General features: G+C 43.6%; 1 protein-coding gene across 2 annotated transcripts; it reads left to right on the forward strand.

The window, feature by feature from the left end:
- The first annotated feature begins 5,357 nt into the window (after nt 1–5,357).
- LOC106738052 (uncharacterized) lies at nt 5,358–24,001 on the forward strand. 2 transcript variants are annotated; one of them, XM_019489757.2, is made up of 7 exons: nt 5,358–5,437; nt 12,776–13,030; nt 17,477–17,536; nt 18,546–18,680; nt 21,481–21,627; nt 22,597–22,657; nt 22,845–24,001. In XM_019489757.2, exons 2-7 carry the CDS (start codon nt 12,866–12,868, stop codon nt 22,946–22,948), a joined length of 672 nt encoding a protein of 223 aa, XP_019345302.1. In that variant the 5' UTR covers nt 5,358–5,437; nt 12,776–12,865; the 3' UTR covers nt 22,949–24,001. The 2 variants fall into 2 exon arrangements, with proteins under 2 accessions (XP_019345302.1, XP_019345301.1); XM_019489756.2 differs by lacking the exon at nt 5,358–5,437 and adding an exon at nt 6,412–6,497.
- The last annotated feature ends 2,725 nt before the right edge of the window (nt 24,002–26,726 follow it).

Here is a 26,726-nt window from a genome sequence, read left to right on the forward strand (position 1 = left end):
GAGCATCTGTGCCTCAACATTTAGGAATGAAGCTTAAGTGCTCTTAGCCACTTTGTGCTGATTGACAGTGCACGTCTGAGGTCGATGCAATTTTTGCATATAGACAGGCACAATGGAGATTTACAGCTGTTCCTGTGTTGCAGTTGTTGTGGCAGAGGGAACTGAAATTTTCATTAGAGGAATTTGTTTTGGCTGGGTATTCTGAGCATAAGAGGAAAGAGATGGCGGGGGCCAGGGGTAAAAAGCATGTGGAAGGTTGTGGGAGTAAGAGACAAACAAGAGATGGGTAGCATGTTTGGCTGTAATTTACAGTAGCTAAAGGATAATAGACAGTGGTTAATGAGGGAGGAACCAAGATGTGAATGGCCTCAAAGCTAATCTTGCATTTGAAACCCTGGAGGAACTGAGGGATGACCTGGTCAGGAAGATGGTCATACAGCAGCATCTGAATGTTCTTGAAGGGCTTGCAAGAAAGGTAGAAGTTTACAACCTGGAAGATCTTGAGCAGGGCTGGATAGAAGTTTTAGCCATTGTAAAAGGAAGACTTGGAGGAACATCTTGGGACTTGGATTAGATGTGTAGGGAAGGTGGAGTTGATAGGTAATGGCAGGGGTTAACAGTAGCCAGCAGGATGTTGTGGGTAGGGTTTGGGAGGAAAGATGTGTTCAGTTTGGGCAGCTCACATGCAGGTTGGCAGTGAGACATGGAGTTGAATAGAGCAGGACTGGTTTAGAAATAGTAGAAGCTTTGAAGAGTAGGTGATATGATACAGGAAGAAGTATCTCTTTGATGGGAGTGAAAATGGGAAGAGTAGAGCCTACTGAAATGAACGTTCAAGAAATCTCCAGAGAAATGGATGGGGTTACACACTACAGTAAATGTGTTCTCATCCCTGTGTTGTGTTGGCCCAGCTGTAACACAGGAAATTTGGAGTGAAAGTGGACATAGGTCACACATCACCCCAAATCTAGTGATCTTTACTGGACAAAAGCATTATCAAGCTGAACACACAGCTGGAGGGGGGTAGGGGAAGCCCTTTGCTCCCGTCTTTGGTTTTATTTAAAGGGATGGAGACAGATGGCTGAGCATGTTGACAGGCTGTAGAGAATAAGATTTGGACAGCAGCAGAATCTACACAAGCTTGCCTGCAAACAGCAAATGCCCTACCACCACTCTGCCCCAGGCCAATGCTTGGGGTTTCTGGCATCCCTGCTACCCTGGCAGTGAAATTCCAGTGCAGAATGTGTGCTCCCGTACCCCAGCCTCCCTCAGAGGAAGGCAGAACTAGGTCTGCACAATAACTACAACTGGCATGAACAGGCAAGCACCATGTAATTTCCAGCCTCTTCCTAGGGAGGCAGGAATGACTCCTGCTCCTGGAGATCCTGCACTGTTGGGAGAGCAGAGTGAGTCCCCTTGTCTTCCCTTACTGCCTCTGATGCTTCACAGTCTGCCTTTGCCTTTTCTCTTGTTCCCCCTGAGGGAGAGGAAAAGCAGGGAGGGGAGCAGGCTACGTGTGAAACCAGCAGCCAAACCACTCCATGGCCCACTGTGGGATCTAGTCAGGCTCATCTATCTCCCTGCCCTGTCCGAAGTGCTGGTGGTGCCCAGATACCAGCTAAGGCAAAGTTACTCTAACTCAGTGATTCTCAGCCAGGGTACCACACAGTGCTAGCACTGTTGGATGCGTGAACATGATTTACAAGGTAAACCCAGAGATTTCAAAAAGGGATCCATCATGTTTGAGTTTTTTGCAACAGAAGACTTGCTCTAGTATTTTTCTGTAGTCAAAGCATGAGTGAAAATGAAGGGCTGGCAGCTACAGAGGCCTGCCTTGAACGTCTAAAAAGGTTGAGAACCACTGATTTAACCAAAGCAGCCCACCCCTGCCTGCCTCTCCTGGAGGAGCTGATGGCATAAATTCAGGTGAGTTTTCAATAGTGTTGGTCCTGCAAAACCCTACTTTGCTGGCTGATGCCTGGAGTGACAGGAGATGCTCATTCAATGGGGGGAGGTGGGGGTGGACAGGGGCTAGGCACACGTGAATGATAAAAAGGTGCTGTTGTTTAACACCTGGTCCTGTTCCCAGTTGTGTCCTGTTGTGGCTGCCTGGTGGTGGGTGCTGGCTGCGTGCTCAGGCCCCTGTGCAGGACAGCGCCTTGCCCTAGAGCAGTGGCTCTCAATCTGTTTAGACTTGAGGACTCCCTGCATGGACTCAAGGCCCCCTGCATAGACTTGAGGCCCTCCTGGATAGACTCATGACTTTGCTGGATAGAGGGGGCCCCCTGGATAGACTGGAGGCCCCCAGGATAAAGCCCTGCCAGACAGGCTGGAGGCACCTTTGGAAAAGGCCTGCTCCATTTCCCCTCTTTGTTTTTGTTGCCCACAGAAAACCAGCAGAGCAGCTTTTCCCTTGCGAAGACCCAAGTGGCGCCTCGGTCTCTCAACTTGTGGGTCTCATGAATAGACGCAAGGGCTGCGAACAAAACTTGGGGGGGGGAATAGATCAACAAGCGTTAAAAAGGGATTCTCCTGACAAAGAGCGAAAACCGTGGCAAACCCTGGCAGCCTCCCAGGTGCTGCCCACACACTGGGATATGGGGAGTGAGGGGTGCCCACTGTGGGGCTGTTTTCTACTTAACCTGGGCGGGAACCGCCTCGCCCATACTGGCAAGGGGGACAGCCTCGCCCATACTGGACACCCCTGCCTTTCTCCCCAAGGGCTGCCCCCATCCACCCCCTCCGAGTCTCTCAAGGCCCGGGTGGGGACTCCTGCTCCAGGGGTGGCTGCAACCCCCCGCGTGGCCCAGAGCAGAGGGCGAGACCCGCCCCTGGCGCTGCAGGGGTTAAAAGGGCGGGGGCAGGGCCAGGAGCAGCAGGCAGTGCCCACCTGCGCAGGTGAGTCCCGTCCCGTCCCGTCCCCGCGCGCTGCAAGGCGACCCCCGCCTGCCCGGCTTCTCCCCCGGGGCTCGTCAGCTGGAGCTCGGGCCCTCTGCCCCACTGCTGCGGGCTCCCAAGGCAGCTGGGCTCTGCTGGGCTCCTCCAGCCAGGCTCGCTGCCCGCAACTGCCCTGCCTGCCAGCAGGAAACGCCCCTGCGAGAGCCCTGGGAGCAGCCTTGCCAGCAGGTAGGAGGGAAGCGGTGGTTCCCCTCTGTTCCGCATCCCTGAGGCCGCATGTGGAGGCCTGGGTCCAGAAGGGATGTGTGGACAAGCTGGCGAGAGTCCAGCGGAGGGCAGGGAGGGCGGTCATTGTAGAGGACGTTCCGCACAGTGGTGACACGTAGGGGGTCCATGGGGCTGCACGTGTACCCCCTGAGAGCGCTGGTGCACCCCCTGACAGGCAGTGTTTCCCACTTAGGTGATGGGCAGGGTGGGCAGGCGAGAGCACTGATGCCCCCCTGTGACTGCCAACCGAGGAGTGGGGGTGCCAGGAGTCCCCTACCACCGATGGTGCTGACTTGGGGGTCCCCCGCAGCTGATCGCACTGATGCAGCATGATCGGCTGTGGGGGGACACCCTTCCCGGTCACTGACTGGCCACTGGGGGACAAGTGTCCACCCCGACTCAGGAGGCACCAGTTGCCCATGCATTCCAGTTTTCTGCTACTCTGTCCTCTGTTAATACAAAGCCAGATGCCTTTGTCCTCTTATTTTTCTCTTGAAGAGAAAAATAGAAGACATAAATGTGTCCTGTTTCGTATAAATAGAGGACACCTGGACTGTTCTCTGTGATGGCCACCCTAGCAGTAACAATGTTTAAGCGGCTGGGGGCCAAGACTTGGGAGGAGAGGCGAAGGAACTGCGCTTGTTTAGTCTGGAGAAGAAGAGACTGAGAGGGGATTTAATAGCAGCCTTCAACTACCTGAAGGGGGTTTGAAAGAGAACAGAGCCAGGCTGTTCTCAGCTGGTGGCAGGTAGCAAGGAGCAACAGCCTCAGGTCACAGCAAGGGAAGCTTAGGTGAGCAATGAGGAAAAACTCTCTCACCAGGAGGGGAGTGAAGCACTGGAGCAGGTTATCCAAAGCAGTTGTGGGATCTCCATCCTCACAGGATTTTAAGACCTGGGTAGCCAAAGCCTTGGCTGGGTTGATCTAGTTGGGGCTGCTGTGAGCAGGGGGTTGGATACTAGATTACCTTAGGGTGGCCATCATAGAGGACAGTCTGGTTGTTCTCTGTCCTCTATTGATACAAAATCCAATGCCTTTGTGTCCTCTATTTTTCTCTTCAGGAGAAAAATAGAGGACATGAAGGCATTGGGTTTCATATCAATAGAGGACAGAGTAGCAGAAAACCAGAATGTCCTCTATGATGGCCATCCTAGATAACCTCCTGAGGTCCCTTCCAACCCTCATTTTCTATAATCCTATGAAGAGTTAGAAAATACAAGAGATGCTTAGTTGAGCTAGTCCTAGGTGCTGCGCTTCACCTAGTTGAAACAGTGTAAGAAGGAGCAGGGTTTGAATTGCACTTTGACTCTTGGGGGGTTTAACACTAAGTTAAAGCAATTCATTGATTAACAAGTCCACCTAAGTGCCCCCCCCATTTGATTTTTTTTTTTCAAATCTGGGGGGGGACTCTTGTCTATTATGGGGGGATTCAACCCCCACCAAGCTCAGCCATAATTCAGACCCTGCCAAGAAGGGACGTTTGCACAGTGAGGAGTGTTAAAAGACTGTGAACACTTTAATTCCATTGGTTTTTGTTAACTCTGATGTTTTCTAAATCCAGCCTTCTGCAGGAGGGAGGGAAAGCCTCAAATGAGTAAGGTAAAGCAACCTGGCATCATTAGTGCTTGATTAAAAGAATTTCTTTTGAAGACCTGCTGGCATGTTGAAAATAGATTATTCTTTTAAACTAAGTAGTCATTGCTGTTTTAAAAACAGTGCATGCAGATGCCAGGAACTACAGCAATGTAATTATGGAATAACTGCTCTTGTTAGTTGTTTAATATGACTGCTATTTTAACATCCTGTTGAAAGGGGAATCCCATGCCATGACTAACACCCCTTTACACAAAAGAGTAAACAAGTTTGGAACAATGATAGTTTGTACTATCCAAGATTTTATGCTTAGGCTGGGAGGCATTGGGGGTGTAGAGGTAATGTGCTTAGTTCTGTGTGTCTGGGCCTGGGAGATAAAGTGCATCAATCACTAATTCCTTTTTCTTAAGGGAAAATACTTGGTTTATGAAAAATAAGTCCTCACTTATCTTAACAACTCATTAGTATCTAAAATTTAACTCTTTGTATTGCTGAGGTGACTGAAAAATACAAAGTACACAGCACCTGGTTTCATTTTCACCTCTGAAGGCTGGCACAGTGCTCTGATTCTTGGCAGCCAAGCAGTGAGTTGCCTCTTTGTGTTGGATTCTCTAGGTCAAACTGTGGACATCTTATTGACAGCTTTAAAGTGACTGCTGCAGAGAGGGGATTGCTGTTGGTGAGTGTCCTTACAGTAGGTTTCATTACAGCAGTTTGTGTGTGCGTACAAATTAAGGATTGTATTAAATCCAGGTTTACTTCCTGGTTTGGAAGTACATGTCTTTAACTCAGAGTTTCTAAACTAGGATTATTATTCAACAGTCTCAGTAGCAGCGTGGAGGAGAGAATAACCTACACTTACTAAATTTGCAAATGTCGGGAGGAAGTATTTTTGTTTTAGAGGACAGGATTCAAATTCAAAATGCCAAATTGTAGAAACAGCCTGAAATAAATAGGATGAAATTCAATAAGGGTGTGTACAAAGTACTACGTTTGGGTAGGAATACTCACTGCATAAATACAAGATGGAGAATGACTGGTTAGTCAGCAGCTCCACATAAACGGATCTACGAGTTACTGTAGATTGCAAACAGAACATGAATCAACAGTGTCATCCTGCTGCAAACAAAATAAAAATCACACTGGGATATATTAACAAGAGTATTACAGATTCAGAGATGAGAAATAATCCTTCTAATTGACACTGCATTGATAAAGCTTCAACTAGAATGTTCAGTTTTGGGGCACAGAACTTTAAGAAATATGTGAAGCAACTGTGGAGAGTCTGGACAAGAAGAAAACAAACAAACAAAAAAAGGGTCTGGAAAATAAAGGAAATACTGAAAGAAGTAGATATTTTTAGTTTAGAAAGATTGGGAGGCAATTTGACAAGTGTTCACATATGTATAAGTTTGCTGCATATAGGAAGTTTAATAAATAGTCCTCCATGTTGACTGGGCTAGGACATGTAAGAGGTTTAGGTTAGATAGTATGAAAGACCTTTTAAAAGTAAGGACAGTTGCACACTGGAATACATTACTTTGAGAGGCTGTTTTTGAAGAGCTACATAGGTTATATCCTGGCTTGAACAGGAGAATTGAGCTGGTGACATCTCAAGGTCCTTTCCAGCCCTGTTTTCTATACTCCCCAGGAGCATTTTGCAGTTTTCAGTGGAAAGCTGCCTGATAGTCAGAAACAAGAAGAGCTGTACCAAGCTACAGAATTGCAGGCTAATACAGGTAAAAATACTTTGCTTTTCCTAATATTAATTTCCATGAAGGTTGGTCTACATTAAAATGGTTTGAGCATGATGGCTCTATTGGTAAAACCCCTTTGTGGATATGCAGCTTTGGTCAACCCAGGTAGTTAAAGCAGTGTCTCCCAAACAACAGGGGCAATATCAGCACAAGGAATGTTTGCAGTATAAATTGTGTTTACGTACCATAAGGATGGGTTTGGCAGCACAGCTGTGTTGGTTAGAGGAGTGACCTTTTCTTTTAACAGGCGTACCTTAGCTGGCAAAACTTTGTGGTGTGGACTTGGCCTAAGGAATAGTAGAAATTGTTGGATGATGGAGAGTAGTCTGCATAATTGTGAAGGAGTGAGAAGGAGATTCCTGAGGCACTCTATGAAAATGCAAACCTCGAACTCTGGCCTTGCTGTGCATTTTTTGTTTAGTTTTCTGAGTATAGTGGTGGTGTCTAAGAGATGGTGCAGAGCATCCTACAGTACACTGGTAAGCTTGGTTGTGCAATTCTAAGAAATGCTAAACCCTCTTTAAATATGAGGCTGAGAGCAGGGCAAGGTGATTGAAGATAGAGGTAGTTAGCTGGGTCTATAACCATCTTTATAGACTAACTAGTTTAGAAGGCATGAACTTTCAAGCCTACTTCTGACTCATGCCTTTCTGAAATAGGCTATAGCCTATGAAAGCTCAGTGGTTCTCACCAAGGCTGAGGATATTAGGAAAGACCTAATATCAAGGCATCTCTGAGAAAATGCCAGATCTTCATTTTCAGTCTCTTTTTAACTACAGAAAAATAGTAGAGCAATTTATTGTTGAAAGACCATTCAGAAAGATTACAACTATGGATTTCTATTTGAAGATTCTGGATTCTTTTTGAACCATGTTTGTAAACCTAACAGTGCTATCATTGTGTGGCACTCTTGAAAGGATCTCGGGGCACCTCAGGGTGATGTAACACCTTGTTGAAAATCACTGGTCCGTAAGATGCCACCCTGACCTGCCTTCTGCCTAACTTCAAACTAATGCAGCTAACCACCACTACCTCTGGGCCCTACCAGAGTTGAAATGATGAAATACCCCATTACCTCATGGGGGTATTTCAAGCCATAATGACATCACAGCTCAGCAATGCTCAGTCCATGTATGTATTCCGGATACTTTCCCCCATTCCCCCACATAAAAGGATCCATAAGCATCACCCCCACCCCCTCCCCCACTCGTGACTGCAACTGGATTTTCCCGTCATGAGTCCTGGGATGTTCCAAAAATTTATATGCATGGGACAACTCGATCCAGGACAACTTGGTCCAGCTTCATTTCTTGGAGGGTGGGGCCAAACTAATCACTTACATCAGGCTAAGAGAAGGGGCAACAGAGGGATTCTGGATTAACTGTTTGCGTCCCTGTTGCCCAATGGTTGACAGGCATTTAAGGCTGGTAAAGAAACAGGAATAATTGCAAATGGGAAACAAAGGCATGGCTCAGCTGTGGAAGAGCAGAGGAATTTGAAATGTATGCAATGTTGTGGCTCACCATGACATGAAAAAGAGTTGGCTGTGAGGGAGACCGCACTTAATAAGCCCTACCACATGTCTTATTAAGGGACTGCACAAAAGTGTCCTTTTAGTAGATTCCCATGAGCAGCATAGTTCTTGGCTGTTCCTTGGCTAAAATCTAGTGTAATGGCAGGGCAGCAGACTAGTTTTACTGCCTTGATCAGTGCCAGGAGTGCTAGGGGGATAGTGATGGAGCACTGGGATGGAAGAGGAGTTCTTGGAGCCCAGAACAGTGTTGGTGGCAGTTTTGGAGAGAAGTGTAGCGGTTATAAAAGGGAAAGCAGACCAAGAGGTGAAAAGCGAATTGGAGAGTGGAAGCAAAGATAAGGAAAGTAGGGAAGAAAGGTGTGGTGGGATCAGTATTTTTGGAGGCTTTACTGAAGGAAACAATGAGGGGAAAAATTCAATCAGCAGGAAGAACAGGAGAAGGGAAGAGAAGGTCAGGAGAGAGAAATGGGGAATGAAATAAAGAATTGATGGGAAGAGGAAGACTAGTGAGAGGAATAAGCTAGACCTGCAAAGAGAAAAATGGGAGGAAGCAAGAGATGGAGTGGCTGGTAATATATGTCTGAGAACAAGGGCAATAGTAACAAGGGAAGAAATCGGATGAAGAACAGATACAAATTTATAGAAAAAATATAGTTTAAAGTTTTGAATGTTAAAGTGGAACATCTGAATAGCTTGGCCACCTTTCTTGACTGGAAGTCTTGGAAAATTTTATACTGGAGTGAGAAGCTTATGAGGATTTTTGGAAGATGTATGCAGTAATAGGTAAGAGAGAAGAACTTAAAGGGATAGGTTTTATTGCAGGAGAAAAGACGATGATTATTTGAATATACCTGAGATGGAGAGAGAAAAATGGTTGGAGAATTATGTACAAAAAGTTATGTATGTTGAGAAGTACGCAATAAATATGGTATATAGACAGGATCATGGAAAGCTCAAGTGGTAACGAGGGCAGATAATAGGAGTCCTAGCAGGATAATGCACTTACCACCAGTGTCAGTAATCCAAGTAGGGCCACACTGGGGGCTTATAATGTATTTTGGACAGCCTAAAGTCCATAGCAAGTGTGGGCAGATCTACAGAGGAGCAGCAGAGACAGGCAAGGGAAAATGGGGAAGAAGACATTGGGTCAGAACGCATGACAGTGGAGGAGACCCCACAAGAAGGAAGAGCCAGTGAGGAAGAGTGAAATTTCACAAAGTCATGCAGCTGGTGACAGAGGAGGGAAAAGAAGGAAAGATAAGTGGAACAAGTGACTTTGAGACAAAGGAGAGAACAATACAGGAAGGAGTGAAGATAGAACAGGAAAAAGTAGACAGCCACATTGGGAAAAGAAAGGAATTGCATGCTATATGAAGCTTAGAAAGAAGAAGGTGGACAAAGAGTGGGGTGGGGGAAGGAGACAGATTGATAAAAAGCTCATCAGAGTTAATGTGATCTTGGACTAATGAAGGCGAGCAGGGAGCAGAAAGGTAGGGGAAAGGGGAGTCTTTCTTAAATGTTAAAGCAATAAAACAACTGGTAAAGACTATGCGGATGCAAAGAGCGGGAGGATTAGAGCCAACAGCATCAAGCAGCAGTGTAGAGGACTCGTAAAGTGGTAGACACATGAAATGTAAATGGACAAGCATGACTTTGTGTATTGCATCTGTAAATGTCAGAAGTGTGTTATCAAGGAAAAGGTGGGATAATATTATGCCAATATTAAGTGGGATTAAAGGAGACCTATGTCCACAAGAGTGTGGAATTCCATGGGAGAGGGATTACAAGCATTTTGTAAAGGGGTGGAGATGTGAACCATCATCGTGGGCAGGGTCAGGTGTAAACAAAGTAGCTGGAGTCGGTTATGCTCAAGGGTGAGGAAGTGGAAATGCGGCAAATGCAAGTAATTGTGGAAGGAGGACTGCAATAGATGATGGTAAAATTTGAAAAGAAAGTGTTAAAGATTTGTAATATATGCACACTGGCTAGAAGATATAATAGAGGCATACAGGGAAACAATGGAGGGTAGGGAGATAGGGGAGGATTTTGCAGAAGGTGTGGTGACTTTGATATTCGGGAAGGGAAAGGAAGACGTTTTAGGCAACTGGAGACCAATAACCATTTTAAATGTACACTGCAAATTGATGGCAAAAGTATTGGCCAAAAGAATGCATGACTGCATAGCAGATGTGAAGACACAGCACGTTTGTTCTGAGAAGAGTTTATCCTAGACCCTATTGTTAATGAGAGATGTCATATTGGATGTGCAAGAGAAGAAAATAAATATAATAATAATAAATCTAGACTTGGAAAAAGCTTGTGATAGGGTTGAACATGATTTAATGTTTGAAGTATTGCAAAGGATGAGGTTTCCAGAGAAGGTGATCGGATGGGTCAAAGTGCTATATAGTAAAGCAGGAAGTTGAGTACTGGTGAATGGTTACTTGAACAAAGCCTTCCCCACAGAGACAGAGGTAAGACAGAGATACCTGCTGCCCCCCTTTATTTTTTGTGTGTGCAGTGGGTGAAGACATTGGTGCAGAGAATCCATGATGGTAAGCTGATAAGCGAAGATACCAGGAAGAGAAGTTAGATGGACATTATACATGGATGATGCGAACATAGTGGCTTAGGACAATGTATTAATCAAGAGGGTGTTGAAGCATACTGAGAACTATGGTGAAGTGTCAGGGGCCAGATTTAAATAAGATAAAAAGTACATTGATGGGTGTGGGGAATTGGGAGAATTTACAAAGTTTCAGGCTTTGGGTGGTAGAGGGTATAATCAAGATTTTTGGGAATCCTAATGAACACTAAAGGGAAAGGAACAAAGGTGTGGGAGAAGATAGAAGAGTGAGACAGGTCTTGGGATTGTGGAGTGGTAGAACATTATCTTTCAAGGGTAAAGTGGCTGTGGTACCCTTGCCAATCATCCTTTACATGGAAGTGGTGTAGCCACCATCATGGCAATGGATAAGGAGGGTACAAAGGCAGATATGCATTTTGGTGGGGTAGGGGAAGTAAAAGAGAAAAGTTGCCAGAATGGAGCTATAAATGAAGCTATACAAAGCCAGGGAATTAACAGGCTGGGGATTGCCAGATTTGGAAAGCTTTGTGTATAGTTATTTTATAAGTATGTTCTGTAAAGAGACAATGGAGGGGTGCAGAAGACTGCATGTTTCTGCCGTTACCTGGCAGGAAGAACATTAAGAAGATGGGACATGTATGAGGAGATTGGAAAAAGCTGTGAGTATGACAGCCACCCACCCACTATGCAAAGATGGAGAGTTTCATAAGGGTAAATAAACTTGAGGGAGTGGGATTAGAATGCTTGAAAGACCATAAGAAGGTAATTTAATATTATAAGAAAGAAACATAAAAAATAGTTGGGGATCTCATGGAAAGACAGATGGCAAATGTGTGGAAAGAAGTGACAGATAATAGACTGAAAGGAGAACATAAGGATATCATATGGATGATGATGTGGGATATTCTTCCTGTGAGGGGCATTCAGCATAAATCGGGTTTGGTAAGATTGGCAGCATGCCCAAGAGGTATGTAAGGCTGAAGAATCTGGATTACATATATTTTGGGACTGCCCTTTTGTGCAAGAGGTATGGGAAGGGGTGAGTCATTTTTTGAGGCTGATCAATGTGGACTGTGACTTAATATATTAAATGGTATTGTATGGGTTAATGTCCAAAGGACTAGACAGACAGAGACTGATAACCATGGTATTTTGTGTGACAGTAACAATATGGAAGGTGAGAAAACTACTGTTGGTCAAGGGACCGGTTTTCACCAGAAGAGAATGTTTGGAGTTGGCAATATATGAATTGAAATGCTATGCGGATCAAGATGTAGATGAGATGGGAGAAGGCAGAGAAGAGATGGAGGAAAGAAGAATGACAGAGTTTCCTCGAAAAGGACAAAGGGATGGAGTGAAAATTGTTGCTTCCTTCTGGGTTGGGGGTGGTTTGTAAGAAGTTAGTGTGTTAATGGTGAAAAGGGGTGCAAGAAGAACAAGATACACGCTCGCCTCTGTCAGGATGTTTGCACCATATGGGCCATATGTATTATAGTTATGCTTAGTGTTAACTGTATTCAATCAATTTCATAGTTGGTTTCCACTGCTGAGCGCATGATGTTTTCGGCAGCAGTTTAACAGACAATGTATTTAGGTAGATTTCCTTGTATGTGAATGTAAGGCAAGGGGCTTTTTTTCCCCTTGCCAGCTGGGGAAGGGAAACGTATCTTGTATTTGGATAAATATGGTTTTGCTAGCAGTTAGTTTTAAGTAGTGCAATGTAACTATTGCTCCTTCTAGTAATCACTGAAAGGGAATGCAGTCTGGCCTCTGAACAAACTATATGGTATGTGTACTCCTGTCTACTGATCATTCTAAACAGGAAAAGATTGGCAACAGATTTTTAAAGTGAGAACTGCCTCCCTAGGTAACTCAATATCAGGAAGTACCACAACATTTACATTTAAGATCAGATTGTATTAATGTATAAAGCAGTTCTCAAAAATAAGTGCTTTTTTTCCCCCCACTTTCTTCCCCCATCTTCATTTCTGCTATCCACAAAAGATAATCTCATATACTCAGCAAAGCTGCAGTACTACAGCATATCTTCTATACTATTAATGGTAAGGTATGTCAACAATTTGTCCAATGATGCCTGGTGAAGTGCTAATCCTCTTGCACCTTCTTTCTTTTGTTTAGGAGAATCTGTTAGGCTGACTATTTCTGAAGGATCCTTGGGCTTCTTCCTGAACTCTGTATGTGTGTGTAGGTTCACATGTGGATTACCTAATGGATGGCTACAGATATTTCATCTTTAACCAAAAGAGCATGGTCATTCTGGGTCTCTTCCAAATAGCCTGCAGTACAGTGTGTGTTGTCAATGGATTCATAGACGGCACTTTCAGAACAGAATCGTCGCTGAGTACAACCAGAGCACCCATATGGGCTGGAGTGGTAAAGTTGGAAAATCTTTTCTGTTTGCTTCTATCATGTGGAGAACTATAGTTCAGATGTTGGTTCCCTTGGCAGGAAAAACCTCTTGGCTTTTCCTCCACCATACGTCTTGGAATCTATGTGCTTTGCAAGCAGGACAGCAGATGGATACTGAGATAGGACAGGGAGAGGGAAAGGATATCAAACGGGGGGAGCAGAACAAGATTTAGCCTTTTTCACCAGGCACTGGTTGAAGTATAGAAATTACATGTCCCATTATCCTCGCTCTCAATTTCAGGTTACAACCAAAAGAAAAATCTGTCAAGCTAGAAATACTAAGATTGAGAGGGAGGGTGGGTAAAATGTAATGCCCACATTGTTGCATAGTTTAAGTTTCAATTTAAAATTAGTACACCACCACTTCTTGTTTCCCTCATTATTAATAGGGGCAGCACTGCTTTAATTCCAGATTAGGAATGAACATTTAAACACATCAAGGCTTTGTAGGTGGTCAGAGCAGCTTGAACACATAAGGCTTCCAAAATACCTAGAATGAAAGGTTAATGTGTCATTTTGTGGCATAAAATGATTCAGGGTCATTGCTGTAGAGTGATTGTTCTTTGGCCTGTTAAATGGGCTACTGGTTCAGAAAAACAGAGTCTCCAACATAAAATCTCTTCTGACTATTTTAAAGTTTCACACAAGCAGCAATGTGTAAAGATTATACTGAAATGGTGAAATCCTGGCCTTGCTGAATGGCAAAGCTCCTGTTGTCTTCAGCGTGGCTAAAACTCAAATCAGCTAGACTTCTGGGATAGGCACACAATTTTCAACAGGTTAGCAGGGAATGAAAGATGGGTAATCCAAAATTTTAACTGTTACCCTTATCTTGAACCCCCAAAATGTACATTCTGTACATTACAGGTGCTATGGCATCTGAGGCCTTCTGTCTTGGGGCATTTGAGGTCTTTATTTCACTTTTTACCAGCCTGTGAGTGTAAATATAACCTTAATTTGAGGAGTTGAACTTCCACCACATTTATTACTGAAGCTTTGTAAAACTTGACAAGGTAAGAGTTTCATAAAACTTAAATTGTATAAAACTTTTACCTTATAAAGACTGGCACGTGATTGCAGTACTAATACAAATAATAAGGCAAGCTTTGTGTGGGAATAGTTTTGTTCCACCAATGCCTACATAATAATAAAAAGTAGAAAGTTTGTTTGAGTTCCTTAAATGTTCTCATATCACCTGCCCACCCTGTTCATAAACTGTGCCCAAACTGTCCAGCAGTTGACTCGAAGTGCCTTTTACATTGGAATTGTCCTTGCTCTGCTCAGTTTCCTTCTCTTCATAAAATGAACAAGGACCTACCTGCTGAGCAACTGTTAGCAGCTCACTGAAACCTTGGTACATATATTGTTGGGTATTGTAAAGCTTCAAAACCAGTCTTGGAATTACTAACATAGGGTGTGATCCACTGCATCAGTGCTTATGTCCATCCAATCTAGTGCCTGTTGCCAACAGCAGCCACTACTGGATGCTTCCGAGGAAGGCAGTGAAATAGCCTGTGTTTCTCTCTTAATGAGGGCTCATCCTGATCTCTAATAGATAGAGCAGGAGTGGGCAAAATGGTGGATCTGGCCAATGGATCTTGCCGACTCCATTTCCCAGCAGCTCTGCTTGTATCGTCATGGCCAGTTTCCATGGAAACCCTAGCACGGGGCCAAGGTTTCTATGGAGACTGGCCCCAGCAGCACTGGCAGGGAGTACTGTTGGGCAAGTAGCTGGGATCTTGCAGCAGTGACAGCATGGTCCGGAGCTGGGGCAGAGCTGTGATCCACTGCCCACATGACCCAGGCACCCCTTTTTCCCCCTCTCAGATCCAGGGTGTGTGGGCAGCAGGTTGCAGCTTTGCCCTGACTCTGGACCATGCTGTCACTGCTGCAAGATCCCAGCCTTGACCCCAGAGCAGTTCCCCACCCAGCTGTGCACCTTGCCAGTGCTGCTGGGGTTGGTCTCCATGAAAACCCTGGCCCTCCATTGTCACGGCACTGCTACTACTGGGGTCTTGATGGAAACTGGCCACAGCAATGTGGGCAGGGGCTGCTGGGAAATAGAGTCCACTGCAGGCCCAGTCTGGTTCGGGTACCGCACTTTGCCTGCCCGAATTAGAGACTGGCTTCAGCCCAGAAGTCTAGGATTTGTCACATTTACGGTAGACCTGACTGGCAAAAACCCCGCCTTTTTCCTTGTCCCAAACACTCCTGCAACACCATGCATCACTGCTTGCCTGATCTCCTGGACACCAGGTAAAGCAGTACAACCTAGAAACAGGGTGAGAGGCAGGTTGGCTCTTTGCTCCTTCAAGTTGGAGGCTGCACCTAATGGTATCTATATGGGCTGCAGCCTTCCAGTGGGATTACAAGAACAGCCTGGCTCCCACATGTCATCCAAGGCAGGAGATTCATGCAGGGGTGAGTGCCTGTGCCTGTAGTCGCAGTCTGTGTGCATGGTTTAAGGCACAGTTATTGATCCTGTTCTTCAGTGCAAGTTATTGTGACTCAGGGTCATATATATAACTAGAAAGGGGAAGGCCTAGGGGCTAGTTCTTGCACTGGCTGGATATAAACGACTATAGATTCAGAAATCACAGCTTTATTGGATAATAATTTTGTCACCTTGTATATAATTGACATTAAATCACCTGATGACCAGAATGTAAGTCTGTTAAAGCCCACTCCATTCACGCCATAGCTTTAGGAGCTGGCATTGCAGGTGCACTGAGGGACACAGTAGGCATTATGGTCTAATGTAAATACTTGCTTTAGGTTGGCAAAATCTAGATTAAATAATGAAAATAGCCAGAAGCAGAACATCTTGGAATGGGTGGTCTTGCTGAATTCAGCTTAACAAACCACACTTCGAGTGAAGACTAAGATGCATAGCCATGGGCAGATGCAGGATTTTGAAAGGGGGGTGCAGATGTTGTGGTGCATCATCACATATAATACAACACAGATATCTCCAATTAAAAAGAAACTAGAAGTTTTACTACTAAGCTAGGGTCCTAGGGCTGTATTATTCGGTTTTGAATTGGACCAAAAACGCACGCAAATGTATTGGAATGCGCATTAATTTGTTATATCGTATATTATGTATAAAAACACACAAAAAGGCCAAAAAAATCCAAAGATGTTTCAGGAGTTCTGCAGTCATTCAAATTAAACGGGCATCTCTCTCTTTCAGATTCATAACACAAAATCTATCCTTCCTGAACATCTTAACAGTGTATCCAATGCTTCACAGAAAGTGTAGTTTCATTTCTGAGTTGATATTTTTTGCTAGAATTAAAAACAGTCTGCAGGGCCATGAAAAAGGAGTTACATTACCAGGAGCCAGCTCAGAGACAGCAGAATTGCAGAGGAGAGGCTAGCTTGATTAGTAGAACATCAAGACCATTATAAAGGAGGGTTACTAGTACCTGCAGAAGGAAGAATATAAAAAGAAACAGGTCGATTATAATGATTATAAAGTCAATTGGCTCTGTCACTGCTGCCTGGATAGAAATGCTGCCTCCTTACAATTAGTTTTAAACTTTGGGTGGAACAGGAATCAAAGTGGGATGCAACTGCACCACTGCACCCCTCCTCCTGGATCTGCCCGCGTGCATGGTCTTGGCAAAATGCATTCAAACAACCCCTTCACACATTTTCCCCAATTCCTAGTGTGCCCTTCCCTCCATCTGCTGTCACCTGTGAGCTCTCTGACAGGAACACGTATGAGATACTTCAGCTGGGTTGGTTGAGGACTTACCATATTAAAAGGAGAGCCTCAAAATAATGGTGATGTAGAATTGTGCAGTCTTTTTACAGTGCTGTTTACTGATGTACAAAGGTTGAAGTAAATTAAACTACTGCATAGTGTATAAATGTGCACCAACTAAAGAGTTCTCAACAATGAAAAGCAGATGACCCTCAATTCCTTGCAATATTAATTGCCAGTTCCATTTTGGCTAATGGAAAGCAAGTGTTAAGCAAGTGTAACACCACTGAAATGTGACATTTCTCCTCAAATTATAAAGCAAGCTTGGAATAGCTGCTATCTTGGCACTTATGTTCAATAGCAGAATACTCTTCAGTTTCTAAAGAAATGGCATAATGCCCTGCTTGGAACTCCAGCAGCTGCACAGAAAACCATGTTTGAAGCCCATCAATTATTGTAACCTAAAATGCAAGCCTTCTCCAGAGTCCTATCCTCATTCATTCAATGGAGAAGCATGCCCAAGTCCTGTGCAGGAACCATGCATGAACTTAAATAACCTTGCCTCTGCTTATAATCACGCTTCAGTGACTCCCTTATGGAATATTTCTGCTTTAAGAAAATTGTCATTTGCAACATAGTAGCATAGTCTCTTTCACATGCTGCTTTTTTAATTGCAATTTCTTTTTCCTTCTGATCTGCAGGTCATGAGTGTTACTGGAATTCTAGCTTTATTTTCTTCCCAGAGAAAGAATCCAATTCTTGTAAGCTTTTACACTTCTTTAAAGGGGTGCCTAAATACTTTTTTGTAAACTGCACTAAGTTGGCAGTGTTCTGACTTTTTTGTATGCTAGTTCTCAATCCTGCAGCAAGAGCCTTGCTCCCTGAGTCTTTGGTGCAATAGTGCTAAATTCTTCAACAAACTGAGAATCTGGCACTGTTAACTAATCATTTCTTGTGGATCAGTTATTCCACAATTGATTGGATTTTAAATTCAAGTGTTTGCTTTTTAACGTAAAGATGTTCCCATTGTTCTCTAGTTTGCTGAACAAAGTTGTAGTGGTTATGGTAAAACAGTAACTGTGATAGCATGTATAACCAGATGGCTGCTTAGCCAGTTCTTTCTGGCCAAGTATACTCCAAAAGATTCTGTTTATTAATAAAGTGAATCGCCAGAAGAACTTTGGCTTTTACTTCATCTAATTGTTCTAACTGACGAACCCAAGGTTTGGGGAATTGGGATTAGACAGTGTATGTTATGTAAATGGTTGTTTAATAGACTTTAGCTGAACTAGACTATGGCCTTCTGCTGCTGCTTTTTCCTATTGCTCTTCATTACCACCCTATATTTATAAAGCTTGAGACTCTGCTGCATTGATTCCAGATACATTTCCATTGTCAGCCTTTTTTGCCTTTCTCTCCTGTTTAGTATTGCCCAAACACTCAAAATTGGAAGGCTAGATCTAGAGAGCCCAGAAGAGGTTTCTAGAAAAGGAGGTGACTCAGGTGGTTCCCGAATTGTGAGTCCCTCATTAAAAAATTACAGCTGGTAAATGTGGATTGTTGGAAGCCCTTGCTGCAGTGATTTCACAATGCAAAGGCACTAGGTTCCCATATTGCTCTATTGTGCATCCTCCATGCTTATTTTACAAGGGTATCATCACGTGCCTTTTGCAACAAAGTCAGAACATATTGACCCACATTATAGGGCAAAGAGGTCCTTTAATTCCTCTCTCCACACTCACCAGTTTTGTTTTTTTTCCCCTTTCTCAGGTGAATGCAATGCTAATTGCCTCTATATTTTCTTGTTTCACCACCCTCGTTGTAATAATTTATGCTTCCCTAACATTAAACTATGGTGAAGAAGAGGAAGACTTGAATCATGTACCAATTCATGTTGTTCATACGGTAAGTGTCAGTTTTGTATGTTGCAACCAAACCATCAAAAGGCAAACTCCCTCCACCATCAGCTTCTGGGACACTGTGTTGTCTTAGACCTTCAGATATTCTAGAAAGTGGATAAAACTTCGGATGTCTGAGCTAACCTTAAACTGGCCATCTTGGATACTGAATACAGTGTAGTTACAGCAGCATGGGGTTCAGTGCAGGCTTCGAAACATAACTAGGATCCTCGGTAAGTACTCGGGCAGCTATCCCACATTTGGTTATTACTGTTGCAACTATGCTAGTCCTCAAGCTAGCTAAAGGTTGACTTGGGCGTATCTATGAACTACAGTCATACCTTTGAATAATTAAGTCATCCTTGTGATGCTACTCTTGAGGCACCTACCAAGATGTTGTGCTTTACCATATAGATTCTTCATTACAAGATTCTTGGGTCCAAATTTTTGGTTCAGCCTGGTACATTACTGTGCCTTTTCCTAGTCTCCCTCCCTCCTTTGTATGAATGCAATCCAGGCCTCCGCTTCTAAGAATTCTAAAATCGGATTGCTTTTTGAATTCAGCCTTAATAATCAATCTGCTGCTTTAAAAATTGTGGCACTGATCACTGTCAAAGTTGATGAGAGGACTAGACGTACTGCTGGCTTGATTTGGCCTAGCAGTTCCTACAATACTGAATAGGCGTCTTGGGTGACATCAGTTTAAAATAGCCAGGATGCTGCCAATTAAAATATTATAGGAGTGTGGGTTCTGTCCCATGATGTAAACATCCAGTGGTGAGGGCCTGAGGTATTGCCTTGTAGACCAAAAGTGTCTTGTAAAAGCAGTCAAGAGATTAGGATGTATGCTTGGGGCTAAATCCTTTGCACACCTAAGTGACACTGACCTAGCTGCATAACTGCTGTTGTTAGCAATTACAGTTTGGCTCCATGTAACTTTATTTGGCCTGTGTTTGCTTTCTGAGCATGCTCGTTAGGTTTTTTTCTAGCTGCAGAGATGCCTGGGTAAGTACTAGACCCTCCTGGGTCACGGAAAAAATATGACTATTTGGCAAGGAGAGAGGGGCAAGGAGGAGGCATCTCACACTTTTCATCCTGATTCCCTAGTATTTGTGGCACTTGTCTGGGGGTAGGGGAGCAGGAGGCCTAGGTTCTAGGCACCCTTTACCCAGAAGGGGTTTGACCCTCTGGGTCCTGCTTCCAACAAAAGTGTTCTAACCACCAAGATACCAGTTCAGCATTACCCAGAGCACTCTTTAGCCTTCTCTTGAGTATGGCTCGTTCGATAGCTAGTGATCATCAGGTTCAGCAAACAACATCATGCATGAATTAGAGGAATTAAACAATAAACTTTAATTGTGAAGGAGTAGGCAACCTCTGCAGATCTGTTGTGCGTTTCTGACTAACTAGTTACTCCCCGTCTTGGGGACCATCTCCCAATTTCCAGTTTCCTCAATCTCCTATTAGGGAGCTTCTCTCCAAATTATAACTTCTGCCACTACAGCCAGGAGAAGAACAAGCCAGAGGACTGATTGAGTGAGATGGCTTTTGCTCAGGAAAGGAACGGGCCTTGATTCTAGGGCTGAAAGGGGCAGAAGCTAGCCCACTACTGTTTATCCATTTCATCCAGGCATTTGCTTGCCCTCTTGAAGTTGGTCTACTAGGCAGCCACAAAGAAAAAAGCAAGCTAAATGGTGGGTGGGTTAATGAAATAGATGCTGCCCTGGAAAAATAATAATAGTAGGGGCTCTAGATTCAACTTGGTTCTGTTTGTGCTGTGAAACAATATTGTGTCCCAAGATCAGTACGCCCTTTATGAAGAGAAAAGTAGGACTTTTAGTTTTAAGTTTTTACAAATAATTCAAAACTGAACTCTCATGTGAACAAAATGCAGCACTTTGCTAAATATGGTGGCATCTAGGGGTCAAACAGAAGACTAAGTCTGAATTCCACTAAATTTTGCCATGTGTGTAAGACAAATCCCTTTACTGCTTTGCTTCTCAGTTTGCCGATTTGTAAATTTAATATTTACTCTTTATTAAATATTTTGACATCATGGTGGAAGAGGCACATGTAAGTGAAAAAGATATAGTTCTTGGAGTTGTACATTTTCAGAATCCCTGACTTATCAAGACAGCTGTAATGTAGATGCTGAATTTTAGATACCCATTTCAGGAAAATGTGGTGTAAATATGTGTCCATTTCATACAACATTGGCTAACTATTACTTCTTTCTGAAGGTCAGAATAAAATTCACCTGGTTCCAGTAACAGCTTGCTGCTGGGATTAATGTGTTATGAAAAAATGCAGTCATATGCATGTCTGGCTAAAGCCAACTTTTTAATGTCAAGCTGCTTGGATACAATATGTTATACTATACAAAGATGGTATCAAAATGAATGGTCATTCAGCATCTACTTGTAAGAGCCAAAGTAAAATTATTTCCAAAGCTAGTGTTGGTGGATGTTGTTAGTGTCTTGAGACAAGGTGCTTAAACAGTCTTAATCTCAAACTGCACAATAAAGAACAAAAATAACAGGAAAATGTGTTTGCTTTTTGAAAGGATAGCAAAAAGAAAATAAGAGCAAATGTGGCAGGTAAAATTGGGGACTATAACAGTAGTAAAATGAGAAGTTTCTTTAGCTAGCACTGTTGTAGCATTTGGTGATGTAAAACTATTACTGCTATTTTACAATGTAAAATAAATATACTTATGATGGAAAAGTTCTGTCTTGCTCTCAAAGCCAAGTTTTGAGAAATTGCCTTCATTGTTTATTCATCTGCTGCCTCCTTTGTTTCTGTTGCAGAAGTTTGTTCTCGATAAAGTTGTCAAAGGTGCCAACATAGTGATGTTAATTGCATCTATCGGCAGTGTGGTGGTTGTGCTAACTATTGCTTACATGGGCTGCCGAAGTCTTCCACATTGTTCATGCTATGACAGTAGGACTGGAATGGTACGTGAGTGCTGACAGATTTCTTGGACTGCTTTGTAAATCCTCTTCCCAAAGTGGTACAAGGCATGTTGTCATGTTTCAGACAGCTGTACCTGAGCTCTGATGACCTGTTTTTTGGGTTTTTTCATTGCCCCACCCCATCCTACCAGGGCTAATTCTAACTGTCCAGGGTCACAATTCTTTACCTTTTGCAAAAGAGGTAGTTCTCCTTCCTCCCCTTCTATCTATCCCCCATTCCAAACTGCTGCCTATTTTTTACTTTAGGACCTCATTAAAGTAGATTGATTCAAGATGCAGCACAGTGAGGGAAAACTTGTTTTCTCATTAAAATTGTCTCCCTTTTACAACATGAAAATTTTGAAATTGATTTTACTAGCACAGTGACTGCCAGAGCAGATTTACTTTAGAATATGAGCATATTACAAGACCTCTAAATGCTCTGATTCCTCTTCTGTAGGATCATAGGAAAACAGAGCTGGAAGGGGCTTAACAAAGGTCATCTAGTCCAGGCCCCTGCTCATGGCAGTATCGTCCCTGACTAAACAATCCAGACCAAGTGTCTGTCTAAACTGCTTTTGAAAGTTTCCAAGCATGGAGAATCTACAGCTTCTCTAGATAGCCTGTTCCACTGCCTGACTACTCCCTTAGAAAGTTTTTCCTAATCCCCAGCCTAAATTTCTCCTGCTGTAGCTTGAGGACATTGTATAAATACTATTATGTCAAGCAGTGGTATAGTCAAGTCATGCTTGACATGTATACTGAAGATGCTAATATCATTATTTGGTGTAGACTGCTGAGAAATTTTTCCACGTATCAAATTAAACTTCCCTTTGGGAGTTTTATTTTGGTAACAGAAGTTGCCCTCTCTTCATTCTAAGCTTATATGCAATTCAAAATTAATTTTCAAGAAAAACTGCTGGAGCACATATAAAAGGAATTCAATGGAAAGTTAATGCATCTCATTTGTAGGAATGGTTGCGACCAACAGAGGACCAGCCACAGACTGTGGAACTGGTTTGCACTCTACAAAGTAAGTAGCTCCCCCTTCCTTTTATACACTTGGAATGATGCACTTTGGTCATAGTTAGATACCTACTACTGTAAGTGTGTTACAGGCCAGATTCCCAGTGTTTAAATCAGTTGTTAATAGAAAGGAACCCAGCATTTGCCCCAAGAAGCCACAGTATGTTTAACAACCTCTTTTTGTTCTCACACAGGTCATGAGGACAAAATTTTGAATTCACCAATTCAGTTTCCAGACCAAGATTTGGATACAGAAGAAGAAACATCCAAACCTCCCCCATATATCAGACTTGCTTGAAAAATTACTGAGTATTTTAATGCTAGCACACTAAAACTGGAGAACTTTTTTTGTTCTTTGCTATGTTTTCTAAGGACTTAAATAATCTTATGCACATTCTTCTTTTTAACCAAGGAACTACTGAATGCCCAAAGCTTAGGAAAGATCAATGCTACAGTCAAGGAACATACAGTTAAAGAAGATCTGCAGATTCGTGGACTGACTCAAATCTTGGTCTATTAGTATACCTCCTCTTTTCCAGGAAGAAGGAGCACCTCTCCCCCTGCTTTTGTTTGTTTTTACTCTGGCTTACAGTAGAATTTGTGTTGCAGTTTCAGTTTACTGGTGCTAGCTTTGAACATTCAAATATTAAACCATGTTGAATTTTTTTAAAGATATTTTGGGAGCATCTCCATTTTTACTCACTTTTTAATCTTTTCTCTCTATGAAACCATTCCACAGCAAGAGAAACACTTGCATTTAGGTAACCTTAACATTTTCTTTTAATGAATTGCTTCTGTAAGGTAGGAAACGTATTCCATCATTCTCCAAGCAGGCTAAAATATCTGCTGTTAGACATCTTGAATGCCATTTCAAGAGGTGGATTCAGTCTTTTGTAAAAACTTTATTTATATTTTATCGATGGATATATAATAATTTTAAATTTTCTGCTTTGTGCTGATCAGTTCCTTAATGCGGTGGGAGTTTTATTCACAATAGTGGCTCTTACAGTGTGTTTGTAAATGGAGCACTTTACAAAGACTCTTGTTTAACCTCCAGCCCTTTAAGGCATATCTTTTTACCTGCTCTCACAGTTGGCTAGGATTAGTTATTGCTTTTTTTTCTCCCTACTTGGAGCCATGGTCTTATTTCCTTGTCTGGATGGAAATTTGATAATGACTGGACACATCTGCATGAGACAATAACTGCGCAGTAACCAAATAATACTACATAGTAGTGCATCACAGGATCAACAGTGCTAATATGTTACTCCACAGTAGCATCACTAAAAAGGCATTTGCTGGTGCTCCTGTGCAGTAACTCCTGGTTACTGTGCATTTATTTTGTATTTGATTATAGAACTACTAAATAAATGAGTAGTAACCACTATGCAGTAGTGTCTTGTGTAGTCGCGCCCACGACATCTGTTTTGTTAAAGGACATGGACTTGAGCCCCAAAGTTAAGAAAATTCAGGCTGCAAAGCTATGCTTAGTTGTTTCCTATGCCCAGAGATGCATAACATCTCTAGAAATCAGCAGGAAAGCTCCCTGTCTACCTCAGCTTCTGGGCAGCTCCCACTCTTGCCAGTGCAGAACACGTAAGCTCTGTCCAGTGCTGCAGTGTAGGCATTCCTCCATCCATCTTAATTGTAGGACCTGATCAGGTAGCTAGGCACAGAAAGCCTAGGCACCTCACTCAGGGCTGTGACCCCTGCTGCAGCAACAAGGTGCCAAAACCCTTTCTGGACTGTTTTAGCTCTTCGTTAAAATTCTATAGCTCCCCTAAAATATAACTCAACACTCTGCTGATAAATAATTCTTTAGCTTCAATTTTCATTGCAATAACATGACATAGATCTGTGAGACAGACTATGATCTTGTTGGTAATATTTGGTTTAAACGTGTGTTATAATAGCATTGCATGCTTCAGATTCCCTAACTAACTTGTACAGGGGGAAAAATGGATTGAGAGGCAGAAGCCAGAAGCTCCAAGGTTCAAATGCAGGATGCCAATAAGTATTTCTGTTGGCTTGCCAATGGCTTGTAATTTGTCTAGAAAAGGGCACTGCTGTGAGGTGAAAGAGACTAAATGAAAATCTATAAAATTGGGTTGTCAGTGGTCACACTAAGAGTTTTGGGAGCTATTGAGTTCTGCTCAGCTGCCTCAGGCATGCACTATTTTTTCTCTTACTAACAAGTCAATCCTTCATGTAGCAAGAAAGCCAAATCATTAATAATCTGACTTTCTTCCCTTTCCCCTCCCCTCCCACTTCCAGTGTGAGAACAGAAAGGTAGTTCTGCAGCTAAGTACTGTGTAGTGGATTGAAACCACTGTCATCCAGTACTGAGCATTCAATAAACGGGCACAAGTGGAGGTAAGTCCTGTAGGACTTTAAGATGTACCCCTGTCCTATGGAAATACTTACCATAGGTGGAAGGGAGTGGGCTGGGTCACAGACATGGAGGGAGGGGGCAGGGAGGCAGCAGCTGGTGCCTGTTCTTAGCTTTTTCCACCTGTAGCTCTGTAGGGGTTGTGGTCAGTGAGGACCCTGATCTTTCACTGTTGCTGCTTAATGTTAGGTCAGTGCTTAATAAAATGGCAGTCACTGTCACTCATATTTAGGATGCTGCCGCCAACCTCACTTTGTATCACTGACCTGGTTGGACGAGACATCTGGATCAGCGTTCACTCAGAAGGTCCCAGCTGTGTACTTGGTGCAGCATCAATGTGGGTCAGAATTCAGAGGGGCAAAGTGGTGATGGTCTGCAAGAAAACCTAGGCTCTAAAAGGTATCTGTTGCCAAACTTGTCCAATCCAGAGTGTGTCTACCTCATGTTCAAGGCTGAGGATAGAGGGGATATTCTGTACACCCTACCCCTGACAGATTCCCTGACTGCACACCCAGATTCCCTGATTGAGCTAGCCAGGGTGGTCTCAGAACTGGTGTTGAGACCACCCAGACATATGGTCTTAGGCAGAGATGTAATAAGGCATCTGGGCACCTGGGCAACTTCCAGTTGTTGATGTGGCTGTGGCAGCAGCTGTTATTTTTTTAATCCCCTTCCTCCTCAAGTCAGCACCCAGGGCTGCTACCCTGCCTTAGTTACAGTACTGATCTCAGATGACTTCAGCATCCATGCTCAGACTGGCTCTTCAGGGATGGAGCAGGAACTTCATGGACTCCATGATAACCATGGTGGGGCATTCCAGAAAGTAACTGGGCCCAACACTTGAGGTGGGGTGGGAGGTGCTTGGTGGGCCTAATGTTTTGCACCTGCCTGGCTACAGGCACTCCAGTTACTGGGACTGTTATTGCAAAACCTCTATCATGGTTGTCCCACTGCCTTCTGAAAGCACAGGGGTCCCCTGTCCTCTGATGCTCCCTGTTGGGGTACTGGACCAGTTCACCTGGAGACTCATGGAGCCAGTGGAGTATCCAGGTTGTAGCTGTATTGGTCTAGAGGAAAAGGCAAGCAAGACTCGTAGAGATGATATCTTTTATTAGACCACCAGGAGCGAATAGATGGATAACTCCTCTGGGCAGTCGGTTCATAGCTGGTATAAACTGTGACCACCTGAAACCTGAGATCCTGCTCCTGCCTTTGTTTCAAGGTAATTTGCATCGTCACAGATCCGCACAGGAGGTGAGAGGCTTCACACCAGCTATGAACCGACTGCCCAGAGGAGTTTTCCATCTATTGACTCCTCTGTGAAATCCTATGAAATACAAACTTTCATTTCTACCCAGGAGAACTTGTACATGTGCGGGCCGGGAGCGGTCCGAGGCCCTCGGGGGCGTGTGGCGGGCTGTGGCCAGCAGCCCTGGCATGCAGGTCGGGGAATGCAGGCCGGCAGACTAGAATTAGGCACAGACGCTTAGCGGTTGATTAAAGATTATTTTACTTACACCGAAGATGGTCGCGGTGCAAGGCAGGAAAACTTGCTTGAGTTGCAGTTACAGACAGAAAAGAAGAGAGGCGGACAAGAGTTCCTTCCACGCGAACCTCTAGCCCAATCCAGTTGAAGGCTCTAAACACGCGAGCCCGTCGTGTCAACCGAAGAAAACAACTCGGAGAA

Source organism: Alligator mississippiensis, chromosome 2 (assembly GCF_030867095.1).
Source record: "Alligator mississippiensis isolate rAllMis1 chromosome 2, rAllMis1, whole genome shotgun sequence".
NCBI lineage: Eukaryota > Metazoa > Chordata > Crocodylia > Alligatoridae > Alligator > Alligator mississippiensis.